Source organism: Myripristis murdjan, chromosome 10 (assembly GCF_902150065.1).
Source record: "Myripristis murdjan chromosome 10, fMyrMur1.1, whole genome shotgun sequence".
In the NCBI taxonomy this organism is placed as follows: Eukaryota; Metazoa; Chordata; class Actinopteri; order Holocentriformes; family Holocentridae; genus Myripristis; species Myripristis murdjan.
In genome coordinates this window covers 15480140-15492519 of record NC_043989.1, presented here as the reverse complement: position 1 = coordinate 15492519, position 12380 = coordinate 15480140, and the positions used below count along the sequence as shown (strand labels likewise).

General features: G+C 40.9%; 1 protein-coding gene across 3 annotated transcripts; it reads right to left on the bottom strand.

The window, feature by feature from the left end:
- Positions 1-4012: 4012 nt before the first annotated feature.
- apool (apolipoprotein O-like) lies at positions 4013-11964 on the bottom strand. 3 transcript variants are annotated; one of them, XM_030061905.1, is made up of 11 exons: positions 11853-11964; positions 11111-11209; positions 10866-10991; positions 10361-10415; positions 9583-9681; positions 8438-8529; positions 8210-8326; positions 6587-6836; positions 5776-6015; positions 5204-5311; positions 4013-4733 (listed from the first exon to the last, which is right to left on the bottom strand). In XM_030061905.1, exons 1-11 carry the CDS (start codon positions 11862-11864, stop codon positions 4645-4647), a joined length of 1287 nt encoding a protein of 428 aa, XP_029917765.1. In that variant the 5' UTR covers positions 11865-11964; the 3' UTR covers positions 4013-4644. The 3 variants fall into 3 exon arrangements, with proteins under 3 accessions (XP_029917765.1, XP_029917767.1, XP_029917766.1); XM_030061907.1 differs by lacking the exon at positions 11853-11964 and adding an exon at positions 11655-11800; XM_030061906.1 differs by lacking the exon at positions 11853-11964 and adding an exon at positions 11291-11562.
- Between the last annotated feature and the right edge of the window lie 416 nt (positions 11965-12380).

Genomic DNA, 12380 nt, shown 5'->3' with positions numbered 1-12380 from the left:
TTACTCTGTCTCAAAGGAAGTCAAGGCGGACACTTGGGGAGAGGGAGGGGGGGCAGAGCAGGAGATGAATGAGGGGGAGGAGGAGGAGAAGGCGGAGGAGACATTGCAGGGAGTGAACGAGTAGATGAGAAGGAGAGGAGAGGAGCAGAAAGGGAGAGAGGGGAAAGAAAGCGGAGATTCCCTCCAGTGATTTTTCATTAAAGCCTCTGGTGAAAGTTAATGAGGGAGGTGTGCAGAGCTCTGAGACTGATTACATCACAGCCTCTTTGATCAGTGGTGTAAGGGTAGTCCTGCGCGTGTGTGTTTGTGTGCGAGCAGTTGCACCCTTGTGCAACTGCCTGTGCTTACTCTCAGCTTGGTGTGCATGCATCTGCACCATGCTTTCTCCTTTGTTTACATGGGTGTTCAGATGTACGCACTGAGTGCAAGCTCTCTGCTCCATTGAGTATCTATCAAGATGTGACAAGTTCTAATAGCCGTGGGAAAACTGATGGTGGAGATGATTGATGAAGGCTGGATAAACCCGCTTTTGAAGGCCACGAATGAAAGGCTCAGCTGCTGTCGTCCTCCAGGATATTTCATGTCAATTACACATGCCATTGATCCCGTGTTTAATGTACGTGATTACAGTCTGAGCTATTCTGCAGCTTTTGTTGACATTTCTCAGACATCACGCTCCCCTACCTTAAATAACAGGACATTTCATTCCAGTAGTAGTAGTTCTGTGTGTTACAAAATTGTTGAAGAGGGGTGATTATGTTTTGTAAAACAGGAAAGCTTCGTAAGACAGTGTTCCTCCACTGGCATGCTGGGTATGCACAGTTGTTCACACACACACATACACACACACACACACACGCACACACACACACACACACACACACACACACAGGCCACTGCCCCTAACTAGGAGGGCAGTTATGACACAGTGCAATGACCCATAACAGACATTTATGATCTCATGTTGGCCAACAAAAACACAAGATGTCAGATCATAGCAGCGCTATGTCTCTGCCTCTTCATACTTTCTATGTAATCCATGAAGTGATGATGCATTATTCAAAAAATTGCTATACTCACCGAGACATGTCTCTTTCACACTGGTCTCTCTCTCTCTCTCTCTCTCTCTCTCTCTCTCTCTCTCTCTCTCTCTCTCTTTCTCTCTCTTATGCACACACACATACACACACACTCATTCATGCTCTTTCTGTCTTATGTTTGCTTGTTTTATCTGACAACTGGCCCTGTTTGTCATCCTTTGCCCTCTGTCAACACATGGGGGCTAAATCTCACTCTAAGTAACCAAGTAAGTAACCACAGACAATCAATTAAATTGTCTATCAGATACAAATTAAGCATGTTGTACCTACCCTTGTAATGCAGGCAGCATGTAAACCTTGTTGCATAGTCACTCCAGTCCCAAGGAGAAAAAATGAATATAGAAATTCAACTTGGGATGGGATAATATTAAAATATTAAAAGCCTGACCAGGGACAAAGACTGCAAATTAGCTGAAGCTAGATGTCTTATATGCATCACATTTTCCCTTTTTTGTGGCAATGTTGTATGTATCGCCCCTGTCAAATAAACATTAAAATAAAAAAAAAAAATAAAGATTTTTTTGTGTGTGTTTGTTTTAGGGGGTAAGGGAGCTGCTTCTATTACAGAGATTGCTGGCACAGTGAGTAGATAAGGAGAATAATGGAGAGAAGAAGGCAATGCAAAGTCTCAACTCGTAGCACAACTCCTACTGGACATCATTCTGTGTATATACAGTTAGGTCCACATACATACACACACACACACACACACACACACACATATATCTATATCTATATCTATATCTATAGATATAGCAAAATGGCACATGGGATTTGGTACAGCACAATTGTTTTTCTAATGAGATACACACACAGTGACATATTTGAGCACTGACTAGTTGAAAATCTCATATCTTTCAAATGTCAACTATGAAAAACAGACTTATTTTTAGCTGGACTGCCACACATTTTTCACTTTATCTTTTGAAAGGTTTTCTTAAGCCCATGGGCCATCAAACCATTTTGGCCCATGCAGGATCATGTAATCCTCCAATTTACGATAAAACATGAAAATCATCATAATTTACAAGGTTTACACCCAAGACTGGCAGTATGTTTCCAGCAACAGGATGGATTAGTGGATCCAATCATCTGACTTTATCTAAAGGCATGGGAAAAGTGGGAAATTGCATGCATGCGCATGCACACATAATACACACACAGACACTCACAAATGAATAAAGGCAAGCTTCACCACATAATGCATTTTCAAATCCATGCTTAAATTGCTTACATAACAGTTTATGTTTATATTTTTGCTGATAAATGTGCTATCTGTTTATTTGATGGTGGGGTCCCCTGTCCTTGGCTGGACTCTGGGAAAGATAACTCCCCCCTCCTCTCCTCACAAGCTCCTCATCCTCAGTGGAAAATCTGGGTCAGGGGGGTGAAAGGTGAACGGTCAGGGTTATGAGCCCAGCTTCCTCTCTGTAGGTCGAGGAGAAACTGACAGTCATCTGAACTACTTGACAGAGTCCAGTCTCACATCAGAGGAAAAGCCATGGGTGCTGCTTGTGTGCGGTGCTTTCAGAGGTCCCATAGAAGAGGCCTGAGGTGCTGGGATAGACAGAAGAGGGGGGCTGACTGACACATCTAGCCAGGGCAGGGCAGAATTTCTGGTGCTACCCCTTGTACTCCAGCAACAAAAGTTGCAGAAAAAAGTTGTACTATTCCCCAGTTTTCCAGTGTTCCCAGCCTCTCTTGTCCAGTCTATTTTGAACTACATGAGCCAGTATGTTCCATGTGGATTTATTAATGCTGTTCCTGAATATGATTCCAGGACACAGAGTTGTTGTTTTCTTATCAGAACATTTGGCAGTACTTGTCTAAAAACAGCGCAGTCACGCCAGCAAGTCCCTTAACCCCTCAACTCAAACCCGCAGCACATATGCTCCGATGGCACAGGAAGTCTGGTTCCCATATGTGTGTTTTCATACATTTTAAACAGGAAGGAAGATTAAAACGTATCTAACCCGAATTGGTTTGACATCTCTTGCATTCCCCCTCTCTCTCACTCACACACACACACACACACACACACATACACACACAAACACACATATGCACAGTCCCAGGGGGCCATGCTGCTGGTCACCTTCATGCAGAGTTTATGAGGTCCAGGGAGCTCCACTTCCTCTGTGGAGCCGTAAAGGGGCCGTAAAGATGAGAACAGATAGTCTTGTCCCTCGGTAGAATGTGTATGCTGAGAAAGATAAGCAGAAGCATGTGGCACCAAAAATGCTCTAACTTAAAACATACATGAGGAATTCCCAGGGTTATAACACGATTATTGCTCAAACATTGTGACATTTCCTTTATGGCATTATTTCTATAACCGATTTTGTATGTTTATATGTACAAATGCATGCATTGCATGGCATTGGTACTGAATTATAGATTTTAATGTTTTGTTTTGGGAAGCAGAACCATCAACTAAACTTGATTTTCTAGCTTACATCTTCATCTAGTACTTTACCAGTTTGGCAGCTCTGTCTTTTCCAAGCAAAAGAAACAATTTTCATGCAAATTGTCATTTTGTGTGAAGGCGGTTTACAATTTTAAAATGTCAAGGTATTTTCCACGACTTTTTGACAGTTTGATTATTGCTATTGTACAGAAACTGAAAATTGTGTAATCCAACTTGGAGAAACAGGCACACTGGAGAGCCTTTTGCTGCTATTGTATCCAGTGCTTTAAATTATACATTTTATAACTGGGGGTCAATGCATTATTTTGTTTGGGTTAATTACTGAATCAAAATAATGCATTTTCATCATTGAAATGTTAAACAAAGTTGGAGTGGGATCATTGCCATGAACATGTATTTCATATTCCACATTATAATATACTGGCATATTATACTGCATAACTGAGCACACTGATTGCGAGGTATATAAAAGAGGCAACATATCTACATGAAAAATATAGATTTATTTAGGGTATTCAAATCAACATTTGGGGAGACAGTCTCTGATATAACAAAATGAAACTGCACTAGTCCAATATTATTTTAATCATCCTCAGTACAAGCACATGTACAGTATTTTCAGCTTACCAATGTGATGGGCTAAATTTCAATAAATAAAAGCACCATGCATTTGTGACTGTGAAAGCTGTGCCACAACAACCAATTATATTTAAAAGACACACTGGGAGAAAATTTGACAACTCTGCCATCTGTGCATTAAAAGACTTGTAAACAGTTGTGGGTGGATTTGTTTTCCTGATTTCGCTGTCCTTCTGCACTTCCGCAAATACAAACTGATTCAGTACTGTGTACTCCACGTAGTGTCATTGCAATGTCTTTCCAGCATCATTATACTTGGACCTCTTTTTGAGGAAATATTATTGACAGCATAGGCTTGCACAAGAATTGGGAAGGAAATGAAAATGCTGACCAAGATTTCCTAACTATACTGGATTGCAGAATAGCCTATTTACACTGCATAAAGAGACTTCTCAGGATATACAGACTGTACATTGATCTGGATGAGATATGAGATGACAATGCAGAGAAAAGTGTCTCCAGTGCCTTGTTGTGGTCTCAGCTGCGAGTGCTGTACATGTCTTCATCCTCTGGGTTGGACTGGCCAAAGTCCATGAGAGCAGGGTCGGCCTGGAAACCAGAGCCCTCTTCAGGGTACGAGAAGAAAAGCAAGGAAAGGCTATTACATTGCATGTTTAGCGTTTATCTTAATATGCTCTTATCCAATGTGCCTCACAAGGAATGCAACAGTACTAGAAACGTAATTCCCTACATCACCAAAATTATAAACAAACAGAGCAAAGTAAACAGGTCAGTGCTGCAGTGTCCTGTCAATAATCCTGTGACCATAGCTCGACCAACTCAAGTCTCAACACAATAAATAAAAAATAAATTTAAAAAAATCCGATACATGAAATAATTCTCAGCAACAATAGGGGATTCAGGGTGCCTGACTGTGCGTATGAGAGAATCAATACCCACTGTAGTAGTGCAAGCCTCTTTAGGGGCGTGTTCAAGAGTCAAAGGTGTGTGTTTCCTCTGAAGGCTATAGAGGCCAGCTCCCAAGAAGACAGTGGAGCATCTCTTTGCGAGTGAGGAAAATCAATATACACTGTACCTGTGGTGTTTTCTGCAGCGGCCTGCTCAGGGGCTGTGGGTTCCTCCACTGCAGCAACCACTGGTTTTTCAGCTAACTCCTCAGGAGCAGGTTCAGACTCAGATGATTCTTCAGAGAAATGACAACACAAGCTCAGTTGCAAGTACATGAACTGGATCATTTGTGCATGTGTTTCCAGCTAAGTCAGGGCCATTGCTGAAACTTGCTTTGTTGCCAAACTGATGCTTAAATATCTGTAGAACCTCTGTAGTAATTGAATCTTTAGTGAATAATGGTTTAACTTCGTGGATTCACTCAGTGCTTGTGTATCAGAGTGACAGATCAATACCACCCTAAAAAGGCAAACAGCTGTAATTACTTTTTGTATGTTTTATAGGTAACCAGTCAAAATTAGAGCTGCAAATTTATATGATAAATAATTATACCAATAAATGCTGTTAAATGATATACCGTCCTCTCCTGGACCAATAATAGTTTTACAGAGCAGCCGATTAACTTTGAGGTCATTTTCATTTAGCATTACTCATGCAGTTTCTGCTCTCTGGCTTTGTGGGGCAGAATATTCATGGTACCTGCTGGTTGGTCTGAAGGAGCTGGAGCAGGTGGCTCCTCGGCAGCAGGAGTGGGCTCAGTTGGAACAGACTCCACCACTGTCTCTGCTTCAGAGGTAGGCATGATCTGGTCTGGGCTGGCTTCAGCAGAGGGGGCATCAAGTGCTTGTTTGGAGTCTAAAGGCTCCTCACTTTCGACAGGGGAGGGTGGTGCCAGAGAATTGAGAGTGGACTCAGCTGGCACAGATTTTACTACAGCATCTGGAGAACAGAGGAAATACAGCATGAAATCACTGACAGGCACAGATACAGAAGCCTGTGTTTGTTTCTGTGTACATACTTTGGTAGCTGATTCCAATACCAGTGAAATTCAACGATTCTCAGTATCTGATTTGATGACACAAATCCAATTTAGTGCACACTCTGTTATTTAAAAACTAGTAAATAAACATTAACAAATAAACAGAATAGTTGTGTCTTTCAGTATTTAAATGCATAGACTACAAGAGAATAAGAACGCTAAGATTTTGGTGGAACACTGGCCTATAGCCTTCAAAAAGAAAACAAAGCACTCTTTGAGGAATTACTTATTTCCAATTTGAGGAACAGCATGAAATATCCTGCCGTAACAATAAATACAATGGTATCATTAAGTGCTCTCATTTTGATTTATAGACTTACTTTAATACACTTATTTAATCATACAGGCCAGAATTACAGAGTGAGGTATCAAGTTGCGGTAATACTGCCAATACTAAAGTCACTAGTATTGGTATTTCATTTCTAAATTTTAGAACTGGCTTTGTATCTAAGTATCGATGTGGCACAATACCTGCAGTGGGCTGTGTAGGACCTTCGTCAGGTGGTATCTGTGTGTGTGTTATGGATGTCAGCCCCTCTGTTGTGGTGGCGGAAGCGGGTTCATCAGAGACAGGAACAAGCTCAACTGATTCTATCTCTGCCTCTGTGGTGGCTGCGGGCTGAGCTGGGCTGTCTGTGGGAGAGCTGGGCTCTTCCACGTGGCAAGGGGCAGAATGCACCTCTTCAACTACTGGAGACTCAGGCTTTGGCACTGTGGCTGACTAACAAGTTATAAGAAAAACAAACAAACATATTAAGACTGTTAAACCAAGTCTTACATTAGTGAATCATAAATTCATTATGACCTTTAAACTATCTGATCAATCAGAATGACAGTGTTGACAACAGTCATAAATTTAACTTAATTACAGAATAAAGCACCAGCTTTCCATTTCTCTCCAACATTTCAGTTCAAATATTAGAGATTTATTACACTGACAGGAGGGAATAAAACGCATAAACACATTTTCGTTTTAGGCATTTGGCCAATGCTCTAGCAAAGTTCCAAATTACAATGAATGCAACAGCAGAGTAAGTTTTAATCTGTAGATCATCTCAATTTCAAGCAACCAAAAATATGGAGTACAAATTTGACCAGAGAACAACTTAAAATACAATGCCAGGCTGATTTGAGGTTTGATTCCTTTTTTGTTTTGTAGTTGTTTAATGTTGATACTTTGAATCAGTCCTGCTATACTTTGTGGGCTCATTCACTTGCCATCAAGTTCAAACAGCATAAACATCATTGACACTACTAATGAGTCCATCAGTATCTGTCACTGTGAATGAGAAGCTGCCAGTGGTGTTTTGCAAAGCTGCATCAAAATGCTAATATCTGGTAATGAAGGTTTACATGTTGAAAAAAGTTTTGTTCTTGGTTTCACATTAATATTTATATTTGAGAACACTGCGAGAGCAGAGGTGAGAAAGGAGGGGGCAGCTTAATTCTGATTTCTGCTCTGCTGATTTACATGTTTCCTCTAAAAAATAAAACTGACTTTAGGTTCTCTAACACTGTGCTAGGACCTGCCCTACCAATCATAACCCATTCCACGCAAAAACACAAACCAAAAACAAGATGTTCCACCACCTTATAGTCTGCAACATCAAACAGAAAATAAAGTTTGCTTGGCACCATGTCCTTTACTGTGAGTCTGTCAAAATAATTACAGTGTTTACTTCAAAACTTTACTTTGACAAAGAAAACAACAAGAGAAATATCTGTATATGCTGACAAGGGAAATACCTCATACTGTATGCGATGCAGTGGAAAATGATCTATACTGATGTAAATCAGAAAGGGAGTACAGCAAATGTGCAAAACCACAATCAAGCATGAAACATCCCAGAACAGCAAAGTTAAAAGAAACAGAATTTTGATCTAAGGAGTGAGACAGAAGGATTTTGTTGTTTGAGAGCAGGGATGGTGAGATGAAATCATTCATCCGAAGGAGGTGAGGTAGCCGTTGAGGAGTTATTCAGGTAATAGTAAATCACTTTCTTATGTTGCTGTTTTTGGGATAGACCATTTTACCCCAACTAGCTAGCTGCAGATCTACAGATCCATGATTAACGACCACAAGAGAGAATTTACCTGTGTTTGTGAGGAAGCAAGCTCTTTGGCAACATGCTCCTTGGACTTGGAGGTGAACAGAGACGACACAGAGGCACTGCTCCACTGTCCTGCTGCATAAAGCCTCTTACCTGTTAACTGGGAGCACCAAGGACAATAATAAGCTTTTCACACAGTGATTAATGAGGTTAGCAGCTGCTCTCACCGGATTATGTAACTAATAGTGAGTATTCAAGAAGGCAGTGTTACCTTGAGCACAGCCACTGCCTGGGCAGGGTAGCACACTGAAGCACCTGCACTCATCAGGCCAAGAGGAACTGCCACCCTCTTGAAACGAGAGCCTGGCACACAGAGTTTTATATATGAAGTCAGTGATTAGAAAAACTCACATGGAAACTAAATCCTGTCACACTGCTACAGCTGGGGTTAAGGCACTCGGCAAGGTCGCATACATTGTGACTCTCTGAAACCTGCAGAAAAACTGTCTGCAAGTTGTCCAAGGTCTGAATACTAAATGCACAAGGTGAACAGGGTGTTGACTGGGTTAATTAGTTGATTTTCTGTTTTCATAAATGATGCATCATTTTATGAACATGGCTGCCACAAGCCCACACTCAGAGTGGATGTATGAGAATGCCAAAAACTCTGTTCCAGACCATCCAATGTTTGGGAATGCTATAAACAGAAATAAAATAATTTGACGCTTTGTTCACTGTGATAATTCACTTAACAAATAATGACTGTGCAGTATGATGTACATTACTGCACAGTGGTATGCCAAGTGTTATTTAAGTTATAGAGACATAGAGCTAATTTGCTTGCTATCAAAACATCACATGGAGATTTTGGCAATTCCATTTTTACTGATGCCAAACTGTTATGCGACACAAAGCTAAAAAAGTCATGTATATGGACAAGTTTCCTAGAGAGAAAATTCTTGGGCAAATACTTTAAGTTTTGCTGTGTATCTCAGAGATCAAATCTTTAGCCATCACAGGTGTGCTAAAATAATAGGGCATATGCATGCATTAACAATCTAATGAAAGTATACATGAAAATGTTAATGAGCAAGTAATTGGGTTATAATGACATACTCCATGTGGAAAAATTGTGCTGATAATTGTTGAAATGTTCAGTTTCATTTTTCTCTGTAAATCAGCTGTTTATCTTGATAAGTTTGAAAAACTGATTGGTAAAATTGATAACAAAATAGTTAGTTGCTGACCTACAGAAGACAACTGGTGTGTACACTCTATGAAGTAGGTCTTAAACCTGGATTTCGACCACAGGAACTCTACTCTGGGACTAGGAACCTTTTCAGGAATTTTCTGTTTTTCTCTTTGTGCTGAATTGCTTCAAGTTTTTGAATTAAACTACTAGACGAATTCTGTTACCTTTCCGCGCTAGGAACATGCCCAGCAGACCAGCCATGGTGATGGTGCCCAGTCTGGGTAGAAAACCTGGCGGAGGGTCTTTCAAGTAATAGTACACATCTGGGAAACGAGTCACATTGACACATAAATATCAACATGTTACAAATATTGCTTTTTGTTTCTTTCAAACTGTGCTGTAAATTGATGTCTGTCTCTGTTGTTGTCCATCTTTTTGTTTTAATACTGATTTATTCCCCACAAAGCACTAGTAAGCAATAGGAATAGTAAAAGTTATAGTGGCAGCTGGAAGTATTAGTATTATGACAGCTGTAATGGTCATAGCAGTATTAAAAACTGCTGTAACCATAGTATCGGTACTAGCACACAAACAATGCTTTTCCCTGGCTTTCTGCAGAGACCCTTGGAGGTATGATGTGTGTGTCACAGACATGCAAAGTCATGTCTTACATCATACTTTGCGCAATGTGGCACTTTTATACGCTAAAAATGTTGCCTTTCATGTTCCCCAGTAAAAGAAATGCAGACATTCTTAGAGAAGTTATTTAATAAAAGAATACTATATATGAAAGTGGCTTGGATCGGGAGCTTCACTTTCCAGGGTCAATAAAAGCAAACTTGATTTTGGGTATCTGAGAATTTATTATATACAATCGGAGCCAAGTTTAGTTCATTTTACTTCCAGCACTATCCAGTCTTATTACTTTGAAATGGGGAAAAGAACTCAGGTTTTGGGATTCAGCCCAGCAAGGGAGAATCTTAGCACGTACTGTTGACTCACCCTCTCCAGCATGGTAAAGATTAACGCTTCCTTTTTTCACAGAGACACAAGCACCCTGCAGAGAACACAGGATAATACTGTTAGCGACTACCATAACTGCGTAGGCAATGCTCAGAGGATGTAACGCATGCATGTGATGTCAGTCTTAAGTGTTTTTTTTCCATCTTTCACATTATCAAGCTCTCAGATCTCCCTGCAGAAACTTTTAGAGCTGCAAAGATAACGAACACCAACACTATTTCCTGTCAAGCTCCTGAACTTTGCTATACGCACAAGAGCACTTGCAGCATGTGGGACTGTGCTCTGTAACCACAAGCAAAAGACAAAACAGAAAAAACTTCTTTTTATAACACTTACTTTGATCTGTCCAAAATTCTAATGTTTCCACGCAGAGATTCTGTGGGTGTATGTGTGTGAGGGTGTGAGTTAATTCAGCAGTTAGCAGCTGTAGTTGTGTGCTGTAATCTATGTGCTGCAGGGTATTAACACAATGACAATGAATTACCTGTGCAGCCTGGACCAGAGGCAGTATGGTCTCCCTCACTTTGGTCAAGCCGCTCTCAAGTGCCCCAGGCTTCTCAGCCACAAAATGAAACAGAGGACTCTGTGGCACTGGGGTGTAGACAGACAGCTGGGACAGAGGTGGAGACAGATTCGCATGTTATTTATAGCCTGTCTCACGCATGAAGCGCATCATTCAAGTGAATGATAAAGGCTGAGGCGCTGAGGACTATTTTTGAAGAGAAATACCGTTTCACGAGAAATCAGCCCATCAGGCGGAGCATCGCTGACTCTGTACACACGGATGGAGGCTATGCCCAGCACCGTGGGGACGGCCACCATCGCCACCTACACAGCAGAAATAAGTTAGTTTATCCGCTGAAAGACACAATACCAATAAGTGACGGTCAACTAAGAAATATGGGAGACCTTTATCCATCCACAAGTATAAAAAAGTCGTCTGCATCCACGTTACTGACAGTTAACTAGCCACCTAGCTAGCACAGCAGCGTTAAGTTGCAAGATAACCCGCTGGCTAATGTTACTTTGAAGATACATCGCCACCTGTGTAGTTAACGTAACGTTACTTTCACTATCTTCTACATAAAAGTTATGAGTTGAATAATGTTAGAGTCAAATGCCATAAGACGTGGTATTATGACTAAAGAGGTCCGTATTAACGAGCTGGAAGTTGAAATAGCTCTTGTGTTTGCACAGACAATGAATGGGCTTATATTTAAACTGCAGCATGAGCCGAGAAGCTAACCGTCCATTCAATCTTAATGTTAGTTACCTAAGCAACAATACTATATGCTACTAGACAACACACTAGTTAGAAAAGCTGTTTTCATGCTAATACAGCGGTCCCGAGAGGTGACAGTCAAACGTGTTCACACTAATAGTTACAGGACCGCTGAGACTGACAATATAACCACGTAACGTTATTTCATTTTAAATACATATTTCCAATTACGAAACGTCAGGCATTCACCTTGGCCGCCATGACAGCGTCTCTCCTCTTCTTTGGATGTCAGGTCGCACATTCACATGGTCATCAATGTACAACCAAGGTTAGCTGCTGCCACCTATTGGCCAAAATTGCGTTTTGCCACAGTATGGCGAGGATAATCCCAATCGGTAAGGCTAATACCAGAAAGAAATCTCCTCAGAGGCAGCTCAAGAGTTGAATCATAGATGATTTTCCTCTAAATTCAGTGAGTCGGGGCGCGTGGCTCATGTTAGGCTTTTGATTGCAGATCCATACTCCTGGTTCAGCTCCTTGTTGTCCCAGGTAAATGCAATTTAACCGTCCCTTTGATCACATAATTAATCCTCACTTGCCTTTAATTCAAAAGGTAGGGAAAAGCATGCATCATTAACATGCTTTGATTCATCTTTCAAAGTGGTTAGGGTTGAAAATTAAAGAAAGGTCATTCCAATTCTGCATGAAAAACATCTGTTTTGCAGTATGCACAGGACAGCCGGAATGAAAGCCGGCCTGCTGAGGCTGGCTTTGCAT

Coding starts and splice junctions, on each gene's coding strand:
- apool (XM_030061905.1), bottom strand. Junction 9,682..10,360: donor TCTTTACCATGCTGGAGAGG/GTGAGTCAACAG, acceptor CTCGTTTCCCAG/ATGTGTACTATTACTTGAAA. Junction 6,837..8,209: donor TTGCTTCCTCACAAACACAG/GTAAATTCTCTC, acceptor ATAACTTGTTAG/TCAGCCACAGTGCCAAAGCC.